We start from the raw sequence: 25,795 nt of genomic DNA, 5'->3' as shown, positions 1-25,795 counted from the left end.
AAACAATGCTGATTAGCTATGTTGGTTGAATAGGACCCAATCGAAACCAATGTTTCAACACGTATGTGAGAAGCGATGATGTCACTTGAAGAAAAACAGAATAAAGCTCAGTTTTCTAAAAATATAAGTCATATGTCAGTTGCATTTTAATATATTTCTAAATGGTACTGAAGCAGTCTTTAAAGAAAATTACAAAATATAGAAAAATAGCTCCTTAAAATTGCGATGTGATTTTCAGAATCAGAATCCGAAAGACTTTTATTGCCATGTACATTACATGCACTAGGAATTTTACTTAGCATTGTAGGTGTGATTAAGAATACAAGGAAAGTACAGTACAGCATTAAATAGAATAAAATAAAGTGATATATACACTCACTGGCCACTTTATTAGGTACACCTTGCTAGTACCGGGTTGGACCCCCTTTTGCCTTCAGAACTGCCTTAATCCTTCGTGGCATAGATTCAACAAGGTACTGGAAACATTCCTCAGACAGTTTGGTCCATATTGACATGATAGCATCACGCAGTTGCTGCAGATTTGTCAGCTGCACATCCATGATGCGAATCTCCCGGTCCACCACATCCCAAAGGTGCTCTACTGGATTGAGATCTGGTGACTGTAGAGGCCATTTGAGTACAGTGAACTCATTGTCATGTTCAAGAAACCAGTCTGAGATGATTCGAGCTTTATGACATGGTGCGTTATCCTACTGGAAGTAGCCATCAGAAGATGGGAACACTGTGGTCATAAAGGGATGGACATGGTCAGCAACAATACTCAGGTAGGCTGTGGCGTTGACACGATGCTCAATTGGTACTAAGGGGCCCAAAGTGTGCCAAGAAAATATCCCCCACACCATTACACCACCACCACCAGCCTGAACCGTTGATACAAGGCAGGATGGATCCATGCTTTCATGTTGTTGACGCCAAATTCTGACCCTACCATCCGAATGTCGCAGCAGAAATCGAGACTCATCAGACCAGGCAACGTTTTTCCAATCTTCTATATCCAATTTTGGTGAGCCTGTGCGAATTGTAGCCTCAGTTTCCTGTTCTTAGCTGACAGGAGTGGCACCCGGTGTGGTCTTCTGCTGCTGTAGCCCATCTGTCTCAAGGTTCGACGTGTTGTACGTTCAGAGATGCTCTTCTGCATACCTCGGTTGTAATGAGTGGTTATTTGAGTTACTGTTGCCTTTCTGTCAGCTCGAACCAGTCTGGCCATTCTCCTCTGACCTCTGGCATCAACAAGGCATTTTCGCCCACAGAACTGCCGCTCACTGGATATTTTCTCTTTTTCGGACCATTCTCTGTAAACCCTAGAGATGGTTGTGCGTGAAAATCCCAGTAGATCAGCAGTTTCTGAAATACTCAGACCAGCCCGTCTGGCACCAACAACCATGCCACGTTCAAAGTCACTTAAATCACCTTTCTTCCCCATTCTGATGCTCGGTTTGAAATACAGCAGATCGTCTTGACCATGTCTACATGCCTAAATGCATTGAGTTGCTGCCATGTGATTGGCTGATTAGAAATTTGCGTTAACGAGCAGTTGGACGGGTGTGCCTAATAAAGTGGCCGGTGAGTGTATGTATGCTCTCGCGTGTACATACCCTAACTGCAGGTCCCAGAGTCAGACTATATGTTCGGGACTCTCAGCAGTACTGCAACAGTCTTGGTGCAATTAACAACTGCTTTTAGTCATTGTATTTATTTAATTAATTTTACCCCTCCCTTCATGAGTATAACTTATACCGATACATATATACATCTCTATTTTTATACTGAATTGTCATGTTCTGTTATGTTTACTTAATTTTATTTACTGTAATGTCTATCTTTAATCTACTATAGTAATCTATTTCCTGTGGAAGAGGCCTGTGGGATGGGGTGTAAGGTAGGGGGTTAAGGGTGTTTTGGGCTGGGAGAAAACGTAAAAAGTGAAAATGCCCTGTGTATGACCCTTTTTCTATTTTTGTACAACATATTGCTGCATTTTCTTTAATAATGTATTGTTAAAAAAAATAATACTCTCTATGAGGCTGACATACACTTTTTCCAAAATGTTATGACTGATTCCAAATCTCTTCAATTTCCTAATTAAAAAGTCTCTGACTGGCTTTCTTACATATACTAGAATCAACATGGTCCGCGAAACTCAGTTTGTCATCCATGTGTGTTCCTAGATACTTAAAACGATTTAAAATTTCCACAGATTGGTGACAAAGTGTAAGCAATGGGTGTGGGTCTGCATGGTTTAAAATAAGCTCTTTTGTTTTTCTAGCACTGATTAACAGGAAGATGGATTTACAGCAGTGTTCCAGCTTGGAAACCTGGGCAAAGCAATCAGAGACAACATCATTCTTGTAAAAAAAGACCAACAATAACGACAACTAAGGGTGAAATCAGGTTACTTTTCACCGTTCAGCAAAAACAGTATGACATCATTACGTCAACAAGTCGGAATATTGTCATTCTCACAATATTAACTGTTTTATACTAAAAATTATACCAGTATTATCGTGAATGATAGAATATGGCACACCCCTAATGGGATGACACAGAAACAACAAGAATGGCTGAACGCGGGTGTAACATTGCTACCGGCGTCGTGGAAGAGGAGGTAGTTCCAAACAGGGGAGCGACTTCAGTAGTGTGGAAGTGGTTTGGTTACAAAAGACCAGATGTACAACAAAACACAGTTATATGCACTTATGACCTCTGATGACGAGTAGTTCTCTTGATTTCCTACGTTAAATGCACTTATTGTAAGTCGCTTTGGATAAAAGCGTCAGCTAAATGACTGTAATGTAATGTAATATAATACGCAAGAAGTGCAAGAAGATTGTAACAACAAAATGTGGCAAAACAACAAAATTATTTCACTACCTCAAGCAGAAGCACGCAGCTGAATACAAGGAGAGCCAAAAATCCCGTGAGGACAGCTCAACAGCTGATGTGAGTTCCAAACCAAGCAGACAAACTACACTGGCTCAGCGTAGCTGGCAAGTTGTACTCTGTATGACAGAAAAGGCAGATGCTGGAAATAAATAACCAAAGCCAGGGCATCCAAGTAGCATAGCGGTTTATTCCGTTGCCTACCAACACGGGGATTGTCAGTTCAAATCCCCATGTAAACTCTGGCTTGGTCGGGCATCCCTACACACCCAACTGGCCGTGTCTGCGGGTGGGAAGCCGGATGTGGGTATGTGTCTCGGTCGCTGCACTAGCGCCTCTGGTCGGTCAGGGAGCCTGTTTGGGGGAGAGAGGGAACTGTGGGGAATAGTGTGATCCTCCCACACATGGCGTCCCCCTGGTGAAACTCCTCACTGTCAGGTGAAAAGAAGTGGCTGGCGACTGCACATGTATCGGAGGAGACATGTGGTAGTCAGCAGCCCTCCCTGGATCAGCAGAGGGGGTGGAACAGTGACCGGTACAGCTTGGAAGAGTGGGATAATTGGCCAAGTACAATCAGGGAGGGGGGGGGGATCCATAAAAAACAAAGAAAAAAAATAACAAGCCATCACATTTTGTTTTGGCTAAAGATATGCCAATCCAAACAGTTGAGAAGGAAGGCTTCAAACAGCTTATTAAAAAGCAGGACCCTAGAAGTAGCATCCCTAAAAAGAAATATTTTTCAAAGACAGCATTCCCAGATACATACATAGAATACTGTGGTAAGGCAGCAGCATCACTGTCTTCTGCAGACTACTAGTAATAGTATTTTGTCATATCGTCAAGAATATCGTTATCACAGAAACACCCTGAAATATTGTGATATTATTTTAGGGCCATATTGCACAGCCCTATGCCCAAAACTAGACCAAAACTTTTGTTCCGATAACCAGAGCAACCCAAAAAACAAAAAAAATCCCTCCAGAACCCAAATTACATGTACTGGGTCGGCACTCTCTGGAACCACATCAACAGCTTTTCCTTGTCAGAGTAATTAACTTGATTTTTATCCTTCTTTATGCTTTTATATACATATGTTTGCTATTGGGCGGCACGGTGGCGCACTGATTAGCGGGGTTGCCTCACAGCAAGAAGGTCCTGGGTTTGAGCCCCGGGGTAGTCCAACCTTGGGGGTCGTCCCGGGTCGTCCTCTGTGTGGAGTTTGCATGTTCTCCCTGTGTCTGCGTGGGTTTCCTCTGGGGGCTCCGGTTTCCTCCCACAGGCCAAAGACATGTAGGTCAGGTGAATCGGCCATACTAAATTCTCCCTAGGTATGAATGTGTGTGTTTGTGTATGTTATGTGTTTACCAGGCCCTGCTGTGGCAAGTCCTGAAGAAATCTGGATGTCTACCCAAGTTTCTCACATCCTTGGACAGATTCACTCAGGAAATGATGGCCCGAGTGGTAGTGGGGAACCATAGTTCTGAGCCCTTTGGTGCACAGACTGGAGTCAGACAAGGCTGTGTGCTAGCCCCAGTCCTGTTCAATATCTTCTTAGTCTCTATTATAACAATGTTACGAAGGAGGATGGAGAAGCAGGCTGGAGTCACCATTGACTTCAGGCTTGATGGTAACCTATTCAACATCCGCAGGTTTCAGGCAACCACAAAGTTGACCTCTGAGAACATCATTGAACTACAGTATGCCGACAATTGTGCCCTGGTAGCCCACACCAGAAGCCCTACAAAACACTCTGTCTGCAGTTGTAACTGCATACAGGAGAATGGGACTGATCATCGACAGCCAAAAGACAGAGGTAATCTGTCAGATGAGTGCCGGTCTGCCAAGCCACCCAACAACCTTCACAGCAGAAGCGCAACAGCTGGCCACCGTTCCTGCCCTCAAATATCTGGGAAACATGCTATCTGACACTTGCACAATGGACGATGAGATTCAGCACTGCCTCAAACAAGCCTCAACATCTTTTGGTTGTCTAAGGAGAAAGGTTTTCCAGAACAGCAAACACAATCTTCACACCAAAGTGCTTGTTTACAGAGCAGGGTGCATCTCCACACTACTCTATGGATGTGAGGCATGGACCATCAAAAGCCACCATCTCAGAAGCCCGGAGACCTTCCATGTGAGATGTCTCCAGAGGATCCTCAGCATTACATAGGAGGACAAAGTGCCACACACAGAAGTGTTGGAACGGGCAGGCAGTTGTAGCGTGGAGTCTACCCTAAACCACCATCAACTCAGGTGGCTTGGGCACGTCATTTCACATGCCCAGCCAACAACTCCCATGCCAAGTCCTCTATGGCCAACTACACCTTGGTCAATGCACTGCTGGTGGGCAGAAGAAGCGGTTCAAAGACGAAATGAAAAAAACACTGAAAAGATGCCAGATCAACCCCTCTTCTTTGGAAAAACTTGCCTCCTGCCGCACCATCTGGCTCTCTCATGTCTCTCAGGGAGTGAAGTATATGGAAAAACCAGTGCACACAACACCGTGTAGCAAAGCGTGTGAAGAGGCATGCTCGCAAAGCTACCCCCCAGCACCACTTTTACATGCCCGGTCTGCAACCACAACTGTGCATCCAGGATCGGACTAGTCAGCCACCAAAGGACTCACAAATAGGAGAAGATGGTCATCATCGGATACAATGGCCAACCAGCAAGCAAGCATGTCGGCCCTGTGTGATGGACTGGCGGCCTGTCCAGGGTGTCTCCCCACCTGCCGCCCAATGACTGCTGGGATAGGCTCCAGCATCCCTGCGACCCTGAGAGCAGGATAAGCGGTTTGGATAATGAATGGATAGACGTTTGCTATTTTCTGGAAGAAGATAAAAATTGCAATGAGACTCTGAACTTGATGTTGTATTGAGCATCAATATATAATTCCGACATTCATTATATTTCAGGTGCCTATTCTTTATCAAAGAAAACACAGTATGACATTAAAAACTATTTAATTATAGTTTCAGAGTCCTTTTATGTTCCTGACCTCAATTAGTGTACAACTATTAAAGAAACAACAACAAACAACAGCTATATTTGTGAAAACAACAATGACATGCTATAGCTTTTCTGTAATTCAAAATATGCTGAGGCAGAATTCCAATTTGTCAGCACCTGATGAGGTCAGAGTTTTGTTACTTAATTCAGCTTTAACATCTAATAAGCTCCCCACATTATTAATTCTGGGGCCACACGGCACCACCAACATCTGTGATTGTCAAAATACAGCCTGGCCATATTCACACAAGTTACTAAAGCCCCACTCAGCTCCTTTTATATCAAGCATATGGCAGCTTGTGTGCAACCACTTTCTATGGCTGGTAATTAATTTTTCAGTGCCTTCATTAAAATTCTGCTCGCGAGCACTGCCCCGAGTGCCAAGATGCCAAATGTCATGTTTCCTCTCTGCCGGTATTATGTTCACACCACATAAGCCAGTAACAATGATGTTGTACCTTTTTATTAGAAAGAAAGTGGGTTTTAAAGCCATGCTCAAATCATAAAGCTGAGACTGACAAATGGATTCCATGAAGAGCTCCAGGTGGGTGAATATATATTAGGTGCAGATTACTTTAAGTTGCAGATGCACTGGCTGCAGCCGTCAGAAAACAGTCCTGCATACATCATCGTTGAGGCAATTAACATTTGCATTAGATAAGCAACTGCTAATGGTTTTGCAATTACCTTTTGGGACAAATCTATTGTAGTCTGCGCCTCAAGCCAATTTATCCATATCTGATGGAAAACATAAGAAAGGGTTATAGATGCGTCTTCGTTCCCAGGTGGAAGTGAAGATTTTTTTTTAGAATGGCACTGAACATACACAAAAGTTAGTTTACTTTGGTGCACTTTTATTGTACCTATTTTTTTATTTTAGACTAAAAGTAAGAGAGCTTCCTTTTATTTTACTTTTGTTGTACTAGCACAAGGTGAACTTGAGGAAGATTTGCTTGTACTATTAGACTTGTTTGAATACTCGATTATTCTTTTGCAAAAAGCAGTAGCACGGTGGCGCAGTGGTTACCACGGTCGCCTCACAGTGAGAAGGTCCTGGGTTCGAGCCCTAGGTAGTCCAACCTAGGGCCTGGGTTCGAGCCCTAGGTAGTCCAACCCATGCCTCCTCCGATACATGTGGAGTGACCAGGTGCTTCTTTTCACTTGACAGTGAGGAGCTTCAACCAGCGGGATGTAGTGCGTGGGAGGATCATGCTACCCCCCCCCCCCCGAACAGGCGCCTCGACTGACCAGTGGAGGCGCTAGTGCAGCGATCAGGACACATAACCACGTTTCGCTTCCCACCCTACAATCACAGCCAATTGTGTCTGTAGGGACGCCCAACCAAGCTTGAAGCAACACAGGACTCGAACCAGCGATCCCCATGTTGGTAGGCAACGGAGTAGACTGCTACCCTACCTGGACACCCACAAAATCTATTTTTTTTACTCCCCCATCACTATTCTCTCTTAGCTTCTCCTTCCTATTCTGTGGCTTGGTGGTGTCCCTGTGGTTCTATTCATAGTAGGACTATAAAGAAATGTCATTGACAGAAATGTTAGTAAGACGTTCTCTATCAACTGCTCAAACAAATCAATCTTTTGATAAAAGTTTTTAATTGTTTCTGATGTGTCAGCTTTGCCTTTCTGGGTTGGTAGTTAGCTAACCACTGCAAAGTATCTATTTTTCCAGTCAGGATGTTATGTAAATAATATTTAACATTAGCTACTCAGTTGACAAAGTGCAGTCAATACTAACAATTACAAATGATCCCGTATCGTTCTGTTCACCACACCACAATCACACAACAGTAGTGCTTTGCATCAAGACTGTGTCCTTGGTTTAAAAGTAATTTAAAAATGTCAGCATGCTTCATTCTTGAGGTTTCTAAATGTTCTGCAATGCTGGAAGGCATCGATAAGGTCATGCTGAAGGCATCTATTTCACTGGTTCTCAATCAGGTCCCACCAGTGCTGCTGGATTTCAGCAACAGGTGAATTTAACAAACTACCTGGCAGAACAGAAAACCAGCTGTTACTGGTGGCAAAGATGGAAAGTAAATGTTGGCGCTGTCATCATAAGGGTAGGAAAACTGGTTTAATTATGCATATTTCACAGAGGAATAATTACATGTGACGGCACGATGGCGCAGTGGTTAGTGCGGTCGCCTCACAGCAAGAAGGTCCTGGGTTTGAGCCCTGGGGTAGTCCAACCTTGGGGGTCATCCCGGGTCGTCCTCTGTGTGGAGTTTTGCATGTTCTCCCCGTGCCTGCTCGGGTTTCCTCCAGGGGCTCCGGTTTCCTCCCGCAACCCAAAGACATGTAAGTCAGGTGAATCAGCTGTACTAAACTGTCCCTAGGTATGAATGTGTGTGTGTGGAGGCCCTGTGATGGTCTGGCGGCCTGTCCAGGGTGTCTCCCCACCTGCCGCCCAATGACTGCTGGGGTGGGCTCTAGCATCCCCGCGACCCTGAGAGCAGGATAAGTGGTTTGGATAATTAAACGTGGTCATCATTGGTGTTGCTTGAACTCAAACTGTTTTTGTTTTTCTATTTGTACATCTCTCACAGATCATGATGTCAATGTAAGAGCACACTTTAACAACATCTTAGCTTATAAGTGAACACCCCCACTTGCTCTTATACTGTACAAGTCGTACTCAATATAACTTAATCAACTTACACACATTGTGCACGATTACACACTTCACAACAGTCTGGCAGTTCACATTCCAAACATATAACCCAATTTTTCAATCTTAAACTTCATTACAGGCTTAGTCAAAACTTCTACAACCTCGTCTACTGTTGGACAACATTCAGTAGTTATTGAGTGCAGACCAGATGAAATGATACCTGATGCCAACATGTTTACATTGCTCACAACATACTGGGTTCTTTGACAGAGCAATTGCACCTTGGTTATCTTCAAAGATTTTTACTGATGCATAATAGCACTCACCATCCATTCCATTCAATAACTGTACAAGACACCAACTTTCTTGCGTGGTTGCGGCCAGTGCCATATACTCCGCTTCACATGTAGATAAAGCTACTGCTGCTTCTTGGATTTCCATAAAATAACGGTGACGCTCGTCCAGCCTCACTTCACAGGAAATTCCGTGGCCAACCCGGAAGTTAATAATAAAGTATGGAAACGAACCACGCCCTATGACTGACACTACAGTCACTCCGTTAACATAATAAGACCCTCCTGTATTTTTAGATTGTATTAATTGGACTTTATATAAGTCCAATTCAAAGAAAATTGAAAATTAATAGACAGCAATGGCCCAACTAGCCATTAGCTCAAATCGGCTAAGAATTATCTCTATATTGATTGGCCACAATAGGGTACATTGTTGCGCATAATTTCATCACCAATTGCCAACATTATGGACTTTACAACTTGATTGATATGATAATATAATACTTTCATGTGTGTGTGTGTGTCTCTCTCTCCTTTTTCATCTGCAATTTGCGTCTTTATGAGTGGAGCTCTTGCAACCCAGCCACTGAGGATGCCCAGACGAGTGCAGTCTTATTGCCAGTCCCCAGATAAATGGGGAGGGTTACGTCAGGAAGGGCATCCGGTGTAAAACCCTTGCCAAATCAAATATATGGATCATAAATCCGATTTCTATATTGGATCGGGCAAGGCCCAGGTTACCAATGACCACCACCGGTACTGTTGGCCAGCAGGGTGCCGGTAGAAACTATGCTACTGTTGGGCAAAGGAGAAGGAGAGGGGGAAGGCATGTCCAGAGGCAGAGGGAGAAGAGGAAGGATAGCAGTGTGTAGGTGAGAGTCAGAACTTTGAATGTTGGCACTACGACTGGTAAAAGACTGACTGATTGAATTGGATGAAGGAAGGTAGTTATACTGTGTGTGCAAGACACCAGGTTCACAAAAGGAAATTTGATCAGTGTTATTCGATCTGGGTCACATAGGGTAAAACAAATCAGGGACTGGATTTATCAAATATCTAAAAGGACTGCTGATTTAGGATTGCTCATCAATTATTCATTAGGTTCACATTCTTGTAAATTACTATTACACCAACTATTTGCAAACTGCTTACTCTTCTGGCTTGATTAATAGTAATAGTGTCATGGTTGTGTTTTTCTGTTCCTGTTCCGGCCGCTTTTGCCGACACCCAGTCTGCTCCCAAGCCTTCGCCCACTTTTGCCGATGCCCACTCTGTTTCCGAGCCGTTGGATGCCTTGGCCGACGCCCAGTCTGTTCCCAAGCCGTCAGCTGCCTTTGCCGACGCCCAGTTTGTTCCCGAACCGTTGGCTGCCTTTGCCGACGCCCAGTCTGTTCCTGAGCCATTGGCTGCCTTTGCCGACGCCCAGTCTGTTCCTGAGCCGTCGGCCACCTTTGTCGATGTCCAGTCTGTTCCCGAGCCATTGGCCGCCTTTACCACGCCCCGTCTGTTCCCGAGCCGTCGGCTGCCTTTGCTGCTGCCCAGTATGTTCCCGAGCTGTCAGCCACCTCTGCCGATGACCAGTCTGTTCCCGCCTTTGCCGACGCTTGGCCTGATCTCGATCCACCACCCGCCTTTAGGCTTTCGAGGTTGCTTGGTTCCAGCTCTCAGCTTCCCATGTCTCCAGCGGCACTGCTTCCCATGTCTCACTTCCCGTGTCTCTAGCGGTCCCACTTCCCATGCCTGCAGTGGTCCCGCTTCCCATGCCTGTAGCAGCCCAGCTTTCCATCCCTGCAACAGCACAGCTTCCAGTGTCTCCAGTGGCCCAGCTTCCCGTGCCTGCAGCGGCTCAGCTTCCCGTGTCTCGAGTGGTTCAGCTTCCTGTGCCTCCAATGACTCAGCTTCCTGTGCCTCCAGTGGCTCAACTTCCCGGGTCTCCTGTGGCTCTGCCCTGTCCACGCCGCCAGCTTCCCGAGTGGCTGTCCTGTCCATGCCACTGACCTCCCGAGCGGTGGTCTTGTCCACACCGCCGACCTCCCAAGTGGCGGTCTTGTCCACATCAGCAACCTCCCGAGCTGCGGTCCTGTCTACGTCTCCGGCCTACTGAGCGGCGTTCCTGTCCATGTCGCTGAACTCGTGAGCGGCGGTCCTGTCTATACTGCCGACCCCCCTCCTGTCCACACCGTTGAACTCCCAAGTGGCGGTCTTGTCCACGTCGCCGACTTCCCGAGCGGCGGTCCTGTCTACGTCGCTGGCCTTCCGAGCGGCATTCCTGTCCGTGTCGCCGACCTCCTGAGCAGCCGTCCCGTCTATGTCGCCGACCCCCCATGTGGCAGTCCTGTCTGTGTCAGTGACCTCCCGAGCGGCTGGCCCATCCACATCACCGGCCTCCAGGTCATCCACCGGCCCATCTGCCAGAGCTGCTTGGTCCTTCAGTCCTGTGTCCTGGTCGCCCTCCAGATTGGTTGCATTCATCAGTCCAGCCCTCAGATCCCTGGCCCCATTCATCTGCTCTCAGACCTCTTGGTCCTGAATTTACCCCCGTTTCCCTACAGTTCCTTTTAAATACGGTAGCCCATATGTGTCCCTCTTCAAGTCCCTGATATAGTTACCACAAAATTTCTAAAATCCATCCTTCCTGGCTTAGGTCCGAGCCTGCGCTCTATTATCAACTATGCTGTCACATCCAAATTAGAATTATAGACCAATCTCCAAACTTCGTTTTTTATCCAAAATCCTTGAAAAACTGTTGCTCCTGTCATTGATTGAGGGTCATAACATTTTTGATAAACTTAAATCTGGTCCGTTTCTCATTGTGCCACATATAATGTACAGCGAGCCAGTCATTATTGTGAAATAAATACCAATACGGTGATGCAGGACCCAGATGCAAAGCGGAGGGGTCCTGAATCTGAATTTGACACAAAATATTGATTTAAAAATTATTTTATTGATTTAAAATTAATTTTATTGCTTCTGCTAAAAACAATAGTTAGATTCTACATAGTGTCCATAGCAATGGTCTGTTATTCATAGCAGCGGTCTGCTATTCAGAAATAACAGATCGTAAAATAACGTAACTGACCAATCAGATTCGAATATTCAACAAAGCCGTGTAATAATGTAATTTGATATAATTGTTTACTTATATTTTTCATGTGTGTGTGAAGCAATTTGTAACTGTGTTTTAACAAGTTCCATATAAATAAAGCTTTACTTACTCCATATTTTATAGATTTTAATCGTGGTATGCATTCCCACTCATCTGCAGAAAAAGAGGCTCAGTAGGCATAATTTAAACTGTATCATGGGCTCCGTTATATCAGCATCCTGGATATGACAAGTACTTTTACTTTTGATACTTTGAGTACTTGTATACTTTTACTTGAGTATGAATGTCAACATGGTACTTTCACTTTTTAATAGTTAATTTTGTGTCAAGGTATTTGTACTTTTACTTGAATCAAACTTCTGAGTATTTCCTCTGAATACACCTGAGGACCTGATTGAAAACGACTGGTGTAGTTGAAATTGTCATCATGATGTCAAGATCAAAGAGGGTGTGTTGTTTGAGTTTGAATGGTCTCATCTATTATTCCTTCACAGCTGGTGAGCGAGCAACAAGAGAGCCGTCCGCTACTTAGCCCCTCCATTGACGACTTCCTCTGCGAGACCAAGTGTGATGGGGTGTCCCGCCCGGTAACCTCCAACACAGCCGGTACAGTTACAGCTGTTTTTTTATTTCCATTTGTTTCTAAAAGAGAGAAGGCAGTGAACTCTCCTAAGCATTTTCTTTGCTTATTAAGGTAGAGGGAAGGCTGAAAGGCCAGCTATGATGCCTGTGACTGTAGAGACAGTAGACATACAACCACAACTGTCTCTCTCGGTACCATTCAGATATCACATACTTGTAACTTTTACTGTTCCAAAAATGGCTTTTAAAAGATGAAATCAAAGTTGTTGGCGTGATAAAAACTTTTGACTGTGTGGAAAACTTTTTTTTTCTTTTCAGACAATTTCAGTGGTTTATGTACTACACAGTATAATGGGGAATGTATTTCTTGTAAGAAAATTCCACAGAGAAACAATACGTGAACCTTACCAGAGGGATCAGAAAGCTTCAATTGCCACCACCAATATGGTTTTTATGATGTGTCCATCTGTGTATATATATATATATAGAAGTTCTGTAAGGTACAGTACAGTCTAATGAGTATGAATAAACCCTCCTTAAGCCAGCAGGAGTGAAACTCACGAATTCTTAACAAAATGCACACCAAATGTAAATTGCTACCTTTGGAGTAATCCCCCTTTTGAAAATATATCATCAACAAAAAGCAAATACACCTGAGGGTATATGCTTTAGCATGAATGTAGTTATAACTACGTTGCAATAAGCTGAACCTTTTTAATAAGTTTAACAGGTTGTCTCTACTATCACAGAAAGTTGAATCAGTTCATCTGGACATATCCATTTTTGAAAGAAATGTCTCTACGACAGAGACACGTCCATGAGTTAAAGAAGCTTCTTTTGGCTAGGATTACATTAGATGCGATGGGAACTCCAGATAGCCTTAGCCCCAGGCCTGACAGCAGACCTGCTATTGGAGTTTGTCTCTGTTTACCGGTGTGGGAAGGCTCGCAAGAGCAAGCCACTGTGGCTTGGTCTGCAGTCACCTCTTCTGACTGCAAACTGGTTGTTGCCCCTCACCGGGCCTGTTGGTACTCCTACTGGCCAGCATGCCTCTCCCACTTCTGTCGACAGAGTAAAGCAACATACACTAGTGATAGGAGACTCCATTACCCGCAATATCAGATTAGCTTCATCAGCCTTGGTTCACTCTTTACCTGGGACCAGAATCTCTAACATCTTAGGGTGCTGGCATCACGGGGGGAGAAACACGGAAACCAGGCACAAAGCACCACTACTTTCAGCAACATTGATATTCATGTCGGCACCAATAATGCTAGGATGAACAATAATTGATCACAAAAGCCAGCCTAGTCAAGACGCTTGAGTTGGCTAGAAAGATGTGTCAGCATCGATTAATTGTCTCTGGTGCCTTACCCATGAGGGGTAATGATGAGATGTACAATAGGCTCACCCCAATGAACTACTGAGATTCAGGAATTCAGCTTTGTTAATAACTGGCCTTCTTTCTGGGTCCGCCCTTACTTGCTGAATGCGGGTGGCATTTCACCCTACTGGGGACAGCGCTGCTATTTTGTCCAGCAATATAGATAGTTGTCTATGTGTAGTTTGACACCAGGGACATAGACAAGTAGACTGGGACAATCATTCAGCAGGTTGCAGATGATTACAGAGCCTGCTAGGTTTAAAGGTAGTGCGGATGTGGAGTCAACTAGTTTAGTTAGGGAATTTCTCATAGTATAGCTCAAACTGACAGCTTGGTCTATAATATTGAGACCATCTCCCTACTCTGCTGTATCGCTCCCAAGCTCTCCTCTCCTACTACCACTGGTTGTGGTGAAATATGCAACGAAGCACCTAATAAATAATCTACAGAACCAAACATCCAATGTTATCAAAAGTGTGACCACATATCGTCCAAAGCGTAGGTCTTCAAAATTGTCAACTAATAATACAAGGTGTCTAATTCCAATTAATATTTCATCCATTGGTAGCTCTAAAGTTCCGCTTACTACTGATCATTTCAACAAGATGCTTAAATTTGGTTTCATAGTGGTTTGGATAATGGATGGATGGAAATATCAGATCACTGTCTACCAAAGTCTTACGAATAAATGATCTGATTCTTGAACATAGTTTTGATATGATATGGTTATGCGAAACATGGCTGAAACCAAATGTTTTCCTTCTTTTAAATGAAGCTTCCCCACCTGACTATACTCATGCCCACGTAGCTTGGGCAAATAAACAAGGTGGAGGTGTCGCCTTAATATATGTCTATTTTCAATTTAATTTCTAAACTTGAATCTAAATTCCAATCTTTTGAAGCTCTTATTCTAAGTCCATCTCCCTCAGCAACGAATAGACTCGGCTCAGTCCAGATTGTGATACGCTATAATAATAACTTTATTTATATAGCACTTTTCTAAAACAATGTTACAAAGTGCTTTAGAAAGAAATAAAACCAGACAAGGCAAAAATAAGAGTAAGACCAAATAAGTAAGAGTAAAAATAAAGAGTATAAATAATTAAAAACAAATATCAAACATTTGTAAAAGCTTTCATAAAAAGAAAAGTTTTAACACGAGCGTTAAAAGAAGCTAGAGACTTGGTTTGTCTTAGTTCGACAGGAAGAGAGTTCCATAGTGTGGGGCCTCTAACCCCAATCACCCTTTGTAACAAACCAAGACCTAGGAATAACCAGCAGGGCTCCATCTGTGGATCTTAATGGTCGTGTATACCAGGCCAATAAATCAGAACTGTATGTAGGAACAAGACCATTTAAAGCCTTAAAAGTGAGCAATAAAACTATAAATTCAATTCAAAATATAACAGGGGGCCAGTGTAGGAAGGCAAGCACAGGAGTGATATGGTCATGCCTCTTTGTCCCGGTACTGAGCCGAGAAGTGGTGTTTTCTACCAACTGCAGACAGTGGAGTGAGCCCTTGCTGATACCAGAATAAAGTGCATTACAATAGTCAAGCTGAGAATAGATAAAAGCACGCACAACGTTTTGCAGATTGGCAATTGATAAAAATGACTCAATTTTAGAGATTAGCTTGAGCTGGAGAAAGTATGACTGAACAACATCTTTGATTTGATTATCAAAACCGAGGTTAACGGACTTCCAGTTGGACAACGTATAGACGGCTGCGTATTTTCCATAACTCTATTTGCACCATTCATATATTTACCTCATTTAATTGCATAAATAAGACAATAACTGTACTTGGTTTCCAAATATGTTGCTCAGCAATTTCAAGACAACCGTGACAAGCAACTCAAGCAGCTCCTGAGGCTAAGATGGCAGATCCGCTAACCACTGCTAACTTAGTGCAAGAGCTCGAGAAAAACCATGACAGCCTGGCTGCAGAATTCAAAACATGCATCTCTACATCTTTGGAGACCTACCTTTCACCTATATGAACGTCTCTGGGCACCATCATCGCCGCATTGGACTCACACAATCAAAAGATAACGACCATGCAAAGTACACTCACCAGCCCCAGTGATGAGCTACCTGAGCTAACATCGAGACTGGATAAGCTTGAAAAGGCTAACGCAGCATTAGCAGCCAAAGCAGCCAAAGTAGAAGACCTCGAAAACTGATCCAGATGACATAATATAAGAATCGTTGGCTTACCAGAGGGGATTGAAGGAGGTTCGCCATCAGAAGTCGTCTCACAGCTCATCCACAAAATCATCGTAGGTGAGATTTTTCCAAAACCGCTGGAATTGGACAGGGCACACAGAACACCAGCTCCAAAACCTAACCAAGACAAACATTCCCAGGCCATCATCGTAAAATTCCACTGCCTTCAGGACAAGGAGCATGTGCTTTGTTGGGCCAGGACGCACAAAGAGGACATACAGTTCAACGGCAACAGGATCCTCTCCTTCCCTGACATGAGTGCAAACTTGGCCAAGCAGCATGCAGCATTCAAAGATATATCAAGGCTAAACACCACAAAGCTGGAATTACTTTCGCCCTATGCCACCCACCTTGACTCTGCATCACCATTGACGGTAACAAACACCACTTCGATACCCCTGCCACAGCAGAAACATTCTACGAACAAATAAAAGAAAAATCGGTGGTCCATGTCAATTAGTACAGATGCCTAAAATGTGCTATGGTCTATATTGGTCGAAAAGGTGGTCTTTGATGTTAAAAAGTTTAATGTTTAGGGGGGCATCCGGCTGGCATGACAGTCTATTCCATTGCCTTCAAACACGTGGCTCAGCGGTTCGAATCCCCATGTTACCTCCGGTTAGGTCAAGCGTCGCTAGACACAATTGGCCGTGTCTGCGGGTGGGAAGCCGGATGTGGGTATGTGTCCTCGCTGCACTAGCGCCTCCTCTGGTCGGTCAGGGCACCTATTCAGGCGGGAGGGGGAACGGCGTGATCCTCCCATGCGCTATGTCCCCTTGGTGAAACTCCTCACTGTCAGGTGAAAATAAGTGGTTGGCGACTCCACGTGTATCGAGGAGGCATGTGGTAGTCTACAGACCTCCCTGGATCGGCGGGGGGGGGCAGTGACTGGGATGGCTCAGAAGAGTGGGTAATTCGCCGGATACAATTGGGGAGAAAGGGGGGGGGATTATGTTTACACTTCCGCTATGTCTTTGAAGGACCTTATTTGAATAATACCTAAGAACTTAGCACTTCACCCACAACTGACCAGTTCCCTTTCATGATTGACTGCTATGGGGTCATTAACTACAAGACCAGCTGATTTCAAGTGCATAGCAAGTCACCTGGCTTACCATATGTCAAAGACTGGTTCTGATTGCACAAGTTCTTGAAAAATCAATGCCGAATATTGTGTTTAATGGCAATTACTTAATTACACAAACTTAAGTATAGTTTAAACGTTAACTGTACCGATATGAGGTGTACTTGTTTACAGTTACTAGGGCTGCACGATATTAGGAAAACATGCGATAATGTTGTTGAATATCACAATGATGATATGACTCACGATAAATAAACAAATATTGAAGTATACAGTTTTAATGTCTTTCTGCTTTAGGTTTGCTGCTAACGTAGACCCCAGACAACGAACAGCCTATGCACACTGAATAAAAAATTGAAATGCATTATTTCCATTCCAGCAAAATGGTTTGCTGCAGCCACTATATTGACAATGATCAAATAGCACCAACTTGGTTGCATGGCAATACAGCTTCTTCATCACTTTAACAGAACATCTAGGCCTATTTAAATATATCAGCTACTACGAGTTTATATTACAAATGATTACGTAACAGTCTCAATTTAAAACTGATACCTTACCAGTTTTGCGGAGTGAGTAACTAATGTTAGAATTTTATTTTTTACATTATATTTTGTTGTTGCTGAGGCGGAATCAGCCAAGTGATACTACCGCCGTTTTCTTTTTCAGAAGGGGGCACCAAAGTCAACACAAACTGCATAAACCACTTATCGCAGTTCAAGCAGTCTTTTGCGATACATATATCGTGCATGTTGATATCGCGATGAAGGTAAATTTTCGATATATTGTGCAGCCCTAGTTAATACATGGTTAATGCAGGAATTCTCCTGCTGTTTGTTAGGTTAGGTTAAGTCTGACTGACACTCCGTTGTTCATTGGGAGTATAACTGTATAGGAGACCTGCTGCTCGCTTCTAAGGAAGGAAGAGCATAGAATTTGGAAGTCTTAGCAGATTGTTCTCATGCTGCAAAGTTTGTTCTATTTTAGCTTTTGTTTTTGGGATGGGGTTTGAGGAGGTCACATGTTGGTCACTTTTTGACATAAATGTCACATGTTTACTGTCACGTCAAGTACAGCTGGTTTCATATACTAAATATATATTGGGTAAATTATATCATTCCAGTGATTATATTTAGTAGGATTTATGACTGAGCCTAATATTGATAGCATGACCAAAAAGCTGCATGTGAAAATGATTTCATGGAATGTGAGAGTTTTAAATGGTCCTTTCAAAAGGCTTCATGGGGCAGATATTGTTTTCCTCCAGGAAACTCCCCTTAAATTAAGTGATCACACAAGTCTGAGGCAGCTGTGGGTGGGACAGGTATTCCATTCATTATTTAACTCAAAAGCCAGAGGAATAGCTTTTTTTATTCCTAAAAGCTTCAGTTTACACCTGAAAAAATAGTGCATCATCATTGTCTCCGGCAGACTCTTTCATATACCAATTATATTAATATGTGTATGTGCCTCTAATTTTGATGATGCCAAATGTATGACTATGCTTTTATCTTCTATCCCAAATATAGATACACATTATTTGATTCTTCAAGTCTGCCACAGGCTAGTACCATAGTAAGTCTTCAGATGGTTCCGAACGCTGCAGCTAGAATTCTAACTAAATCTAGAAAATTTGACCATATTACACCAATTCTGGCCTCCCTTCATTGGCTTCTATCCATGTTAGATCAGCTTTCAGGGTGCTTCTGCTGACTTATAACCCCTAAATGGGCTTGACCCATCTTACCGGTCTGATCTCCTTAAACCATATATTCCTTCTCAAGCTCTTCGCTCTCAAAATACAGGGCTCCTGTGTGTACCCAAAGTTAAAAAGAAGTCAGCTGGTGGCAGGGCCTTTTGCTATTGGGCCCTGTTCTTGTGGAATAACCTGCCTGCTGCCATCAGACAATCAAGAGTCTGTTGAGTCCTTCAAATCCAAACTTAAAACATCTTTTTGCCTTAGCCTACAATTAGTTGCCTTTGAATTGAGTACTTCACAACCTGTAATGCATGGCGGGTCGGTTTCTGTCTCAATGAATTTATCAAGCACTGTTCTGCCGACAGAAATATAGATTATTGACTATAGCAAACTACTGTTCCTTTGTCTCACACATCTTTTTCTCTCTCTCTGAATGACGTCTTCTCCTTTCTCATCTCCTGTGTATGTGAATGGTGTGATGTGAGTCTCCCGTGTGCACATGTAGTCTGTCCTCCTCCCAGGTCTCCATGGTGATCGCCACCTGGGCACTCCTTGGCATCCTCCTCATCACATTTATATATATATATATAGACATATATATATCTTATAAATTCATATAATTTTGTTATCCTGTTTCAATGTTACATCCTTCTCTCACTCCGTGTGCGATTAATGTTTTTTCATGTCTCTTCCCGCACGTATGTGAATGGTGTGATGTGTCACTCTTATGGGCATGTGTAGTCTGTCCTCCTGTCAGGTCTACAAGGTGATGGTGGTTACGTGGTTCAGGTCCTGGGCTGTTCCGGTGGCATCTGGACACTGCTTGGCATCCTCCTCATCATATTCTTCATACATTTTATAATTCCATTATAATTCTGTTATCCTCTTTCAATATTGTACTGTGTAAATTGAGTAAACACAGTATCCACTGCATGCCTGTCTGTCTTGGGAGAGAGATCCCTCCTCTGTTGCTCTCCCTGAGATTTCTACCTATTTTTTCTATGTGAGGGTCTAAGGACAAGGTGTTGTATTGCTGTAAAGCCCAGTGAGGCACATGTCATTTGACATTTGGGATAATGGGCTATACAAATAAAATTGACTTGACTTGACCAGCCTCAGCCGGGACCATCAACTCACTGTTACAGTGCACTCACTACACAAGCCAGAGCAGTGTAAAACAGAATGTCCTACACACTAGGGCAGTGTACAAATCACAAACCGGTGATGAAGCGGCAGAGATCTGACATTTTGCAAGAGTTTGAGATAGAGCCTAGCGAGACTGCAGCTGTGGCCATTGATAACACTGGCAATATGTTAGTAAGTCAAGTTTATTTAGTATAATGCCTTTCACAGAACAAGGTCACAAAGTGCTTCACAAGAATAACATTGTTAAAAAGACCATAAAAACAGTAAAAAAGAAACAAACCATAAAACATAAGCAATGAAAGACCTCAAAAACACATAATTACAAACACTAGGTAGTACCAGGCAAGACAAAGGCTAGTTTGAACAAATGGGTCTTCGGCTGCTTTTTAAAGGCGTCGACAGAGACTGCAGATCATACGTCTAAAGGTAGAGCATTCCACAGTGTTGAAACCACAACTTCAAACGCACAATCACCTTTTGTTTTCAAACAAGAGTGAGGGACAATTAGTAAACCCTGGTCAAAAGACCTAAGCAACCTACTAGTGATATAGGGATGGAGCAGGTCACAGATGTACACAGGTGCCTGACCATGCACCTCACCTCACCTAGGTCGTCCATCAGGATGCCCCAATATAGGGTTTCGGTTGCACATGTTTGTTTAAAGCGTGGGGCGCTACTCCACATGCAGTTCTATGGTTTAGGATTTTTTGCCTTTCCATTGTCAAGATGCATTGATCATCTGAAAAGCCACGATGTCCCCTGGTCCATAACATCAGTCTATCGATGAATGCACCTAGGACTACTGCTACCCATAAGAGTAGCAGGGTTTATCATCGAGGTTTACTCCTCTAGATCCACCGTGTTCTGCTCTGTTGTCTCCTGACAACGTAAACAGGAATACTGCGCAGTCGATGTGGCTCTTCACGACGCAAGGATGGTCATTCATCATGGGGAGGCTATATTTTGTGCTTCACATGATGCTGGGGTGTATGGAGACCAGTCTAGGACACCATGAAAGGCCATCTAGGAAAGGTACTACTCCTATACTTAACCCCTTAACCTGCCCATGCAGGGCTCTATATATGAAAATAAGAACCTCAAAATCAATTCTAAACTTGATAAGAAGCCAATGTAAAGAATATAAAATTGGTGTAATGTGAATCGTCCTGCTGGACCTAGTCATAAGCCTTGCAGCAGCATTCTGGACCATTTATAGATGGTCCAGGGACGACATGCTGAGGCAGGTGAAAAGGGATTTGCAGTAGTCCAGCCGGGATCACATAAAAGCATGAATGATCATTTCTAGCTCAGGTAGTGACAAAACAGACCTGAGTTTGATAATGTTTCTTAAATGGAAAAAAACATGTACGGTAATATGTTGATTGAAGTACATAGCCTGATTAAAAATAACACCAACATTTCTAAGATCAGACTGTACAGCTGAAGAAAGGGACCCAATACGCTGAACAACCTTGGAAGCTATACTATCTGAAGCACTGATAAGGACCTCAGTCTTATCTTCATTTATGGATGTTTATAATTGGATGTTGCCATCAAGAGGCTAGAGATCCTAAAAATATGATACTTTGCACACACATTGAATGTGGCAGCAAAGAAAATCTACCAAATTGCTTCTGTTTATAAATGGGTAGCCCGAATCAGAGCAGCAGTCGTGTGGTTCAAGAGATCCTTGATCTCCAAAACAGTCTTGAAGGAAAAGCAGCAGCTTCTCGGTAAGAAGCCAGTTAAACCCATTAAAATATTATTTTGAAATTCCCAAATTCAACAATTTAATTCAGTATTCAAGTGTGCAGGAGTAAAATTGTTGTTTTTTGTTGTTGTTTCAGGCCTTCCACAACATTCACTCATACTTGACATCAAGACCAGATGGAACTCACTCTCTATTTAGTGAGAGAGAGCAGTCTCCAGTGAGCCAAGCAGCAGCCTTGGACCCACGACTGCAAAAGGCAATGACCAAGGACAACCTGGACTGCCTGAAGAACAAGGACTTCCATAAGGCTGAGGCGTTTGTCCAGCTCATGGGAATCCTTTGTACATCCACACTGTGTGTCATGTAACAAGAATGCCACCTGTGGACAGATCATAGCCATCCTCCAAAAACTAGAAGAGCACTTCACTGTTAAGCAGAAAGATATGTTTGTGGCAACCATCACAGAGAAGGTGTGGGGGAACCTTTTGGAGCGCTATCAGGATGAGGACATGAGGCCACAGCAATCGACCCTCGATTTAAAGGAAGGCCTGTGAGTGACGCCAACTGGGACAGACTGAGTAAGACAGCTGTTAAGGCCAATCGACAGGAGCAACACCAGGGCTGTCAGAGGAGCTGGCGCACACAGACACAGAGCAGCAGCAACAGGAGTAGGGGTCTTTAGGAAAAAGAGAAGAAATGATGATGATGATGGATTACATTTATATAGCGCTTTATCTAGACACCCAAAGCGCTTCACAGTGAAGGGGGGAAACTCACCTCAACCACCACCAATGTGTAGCACGGACCTGGGTGATACACAGCAGCCATTTTGCACCAGAACACTCACCACACATCAACTTGAGGTAGAGAGGGAAGAATCATTGAGCGAATTACATGGAGAGATGATTAGGTGGCCAGATGGAGCGAGCCAGGTTAGGAATTTTGCCAGGACACTGGGGGACCCCCTATTATTTGCGATAAGTGCCATGAGATCTTTAAGGACCACAGTGAGTCAGGACCTCGGTTTAATGTCTCATCCGAAGGACGGTATCTCCTACAGCACAGAATCCCTGTCACTGCACTGGGGGCATTGAAATTTTTTAATTTTTTTTAATTTTTATTAGGACCAGCGGGAAGACTGCCCCCTACCGGCCAACCAACACCACTTCCAGCAGCAACTCAGTTTTCACAGGAGGTCTCCCTTCCAAGTACTAGCCAAGCCCATACAGAGCCATGGTACATGTTGACATGGCTGCCGGAAATGAAAGGAGACTGACCCTCCATTGTAAAAAAACAAGGAGTGCCTTGGAAGATCTGTTCTCAGAGGAAGACAGGGAGTTGAGGATGATGAGCCAACAGAACACCTTGTCCCTCAATTGCAAGCTGTTGCTGCAAGCGCGTTGAGCTCTAGAAGTTGAGCTCTACAAAGGCCTGCCTCCCATCCCCATGGCTGAAGATCCTGTGATGTGGTGATGGGAGAACAGAGCTACTCTGCCCTCCTCACAAACACTGCAACAAGTTACCTCTCTGATCAAGTCTCCTCCACCCATAGCAAGAGGGTATTTTGACTGCAGGGAACACTATAAGCCAGGAGGAGGGAGCAGAAATCCCGACTTCTGCCAGAGAAGGCAAACATGTTGATCTTTCTCCAGAAGAACTGCTCAGAACTGTTAGGCCTTTTGCAGCCTACCTGTATGCCCCATCCGTGTTGCTCTATACCACTGTATTTTCTTTTGCAGTAAATAACTATTTCATTTGTTTTACATTTCCATCATCACAACATTATAGTCTATAATATTGTGAGTTAATTCTCACATAATAGTCTGTTAAAGCGTTGACAAACTACAATGCTGTTACAGTTGCTACTCCAGAAAGTTAATTTACATACAGTACATATGAGAAAATAAAGCAATGTTAAATCTGTTCTTAATTTGTTTCCTTTTTTTCCTCTTAAAAAATAACAAAAAGGGCCGATAAGAGTACCGTTAAAATAACGGATCAATAAGCAGTATCGGTAAGAATAGTATTACCGTTAAAATCTTAATGATACACATCCCTAGTCTGGCACGATGACAGAGTTCTGCACCTTGGCTACACATTGCTAAGGTGTGAATAGAGAGGGGACACTTTACATCTCCAACCTCCATACCCTCCATAGCTTGCAGTTTGTCATTTTGGTTCGGTTAGTGTATGTACACACACCTACATCATTACAACGGAAACCAATACAGATGGTTTAATGATGCCTGAAGACACAAATCTGACCCGATCACTTGCAAATAATAACCTGGACAGTCAGTCCTAAAGATTGGATTTGACAAAACAAATCAGATTTGCCTGCAGTCTAAACACAGCCTTTAAGGCATTGCTAATTGCACTAAATAAGCACAGCTGGACTGCTACCTGAATTAGTAGATATTCAAAGATAATGTATTTCTGTCAAAACTGGTAATCATCACATGGGTATACTCAAGAACATGTCCAAATAACTACATGCAATTTCTCATAGATATCTTTTAATGTGGTTAACAAAACATATCCGTTTGTGTTTTGGTACAAACATACTAACAAAGCCCTGTTGAACTATGTTTGATTTTTTTCCATCTAAACTCCAAAGTGCCTGCTTTGATGCACTGTCAAAAGGCAGCAATGGCCTTGAGAATAAAAGCAGACAGGAATGCAAATTTGCAAACCTGCTAAATTTGCAAATCTGAGATCAAAACCTTCCCATGGCACCAGTGTCACAAAAACCTTGGATGTCCACAAAATTTGAAAATCAGTCTCACCTTAAATTTTCTGGGAAATCCCATAATGACACCTTCAGGTCTGGCAAGATAATGTAAAATAAGTTACCAGTCAGACGCAGATACAGAGAGATTCAAGGTTTCATTTCTTAAAGCAGAGGAAAGAAAAAGAAAGACTTGGTCATTGCAAGCCAGCATACAACAAAATACAGTGTTTCCCACAGGTCTTAAATATATTTGTGATATATTTGTGGTGGTAGCTGGCGGAAAGGGCCGGCATTACCTGCCGGCACAAAAATGGTCTACTACATGTGACAAACAACAAATACGTGTGAACTTTAACACAATATTTTGAATTATCTCAATGCTCATATCTGCTGAGTAAATGCATGAAACATTTGTAGTCTAACCTTAGCCGAAGTTAGTCTGTGTCTTTCTAACTGCCATAGCCCGAACAGAAAACAGTAGTCCCCCCTTATCCATGGGGGACATGTTCCATCCGCAGTTTCAGGCGTCCGCGTACCGAACCCTATATATACAATAGTACTAAGTGACTAAAGGGCGGGTAGGGTATACAGCGTGGATACGCTGGACAAAGGGATGATTCACGTCCGGGCGGGACGGCACGAGATTTCATCACACTACTCAGAACGGCACGCAATTTAAAATCTATTGTTGTTTGTTTGTTTGATTGTTGGATTGTTTGTTTCTGGAATCTACCATTTAATATTTTCGGGCCGTGGTCGCCAACTGAAACCGCGGAAAGCGAAACCGCGGATAAGGGGGGACCACTGGTATAATCTTAGCCAGGACATCTTTATTGCATGTTGCGCAACGGAGTCGCCAGCCGCTTCTTTTCACCTGAGAGTGAAGAGTTTCACCGGGGGGACGTAGCGCGTGGGAGGATCACGCTATTCCCCCCAGTTCCCCCTCCCCCTGAACAGGCACCCCGACTGACCAGAGGAGGCACTAGTGCAGCAACCATGACATATACTCATATCCGGCTTCCCATCCGCAGACATGGCCAATGTGTCTGAAGGGTTGCCCGATCAAGCTGAAGGCAACACAGGGATTCGAACTGCCGATCCCCGTGTTGGTAGGCAACAGAATAGACCGCTACGCCACCTGGACGCCCACAAATGTCTTTTAAAGGCAAAGAGCAGTCACAGCAATGTTAGCTTGTGGACAACAGCCCCATCATGTTTTTTCCTCCAAAAGATTTCATGTGAATGTTAAACAAGCCAGAAGAAAAACAGAAAAACAATTAACTAAG

General features: G+C 43.5%; 1 protein-coding gene across 1 annotated transcript in view; it reads left to right on the top strand.

Annotated features, from left to right (window-relative positions):
• Positions 1-25,795, top strand: part of pex5la (peroxisomal biogenesis factor 5-like a) — a 113,665-nt gene that overhangs the window by 13,236 nt on the left and 74,634 nt on the right. The window contains exon 2 of the mRNA XM_056276543.1: positions 12,441-12,552. Within this exon, the coding sequence (XP_056132518.1) occupies positions 12,441-12,552 (112 nt within the window). The remainder of the gene's footprint in view (positions 1-12,440; positions 12,553-25,795) is intronic.

Source organism: Lampris incognitus, chromosome 3 (genome assembly GCF_029633865.1).
Source record: "Lampris incognitus isolate fLamInc1 chromosome 3, fLamInc1.hap2, whole genome shotgun sequence".
NCBI classification, from domain to species: domain Eukaryota; kingdom Metazoa; phylum Chordata; class Actinopteri; order Lampriformes; family Lampridae; genus Lampris; species Lampris incognitus.
The sequence above is the reverse complement of the archived record's forward strand: the minus strand, read 5'-3'. Positions and strand labels throughout refer to the sequence as shown.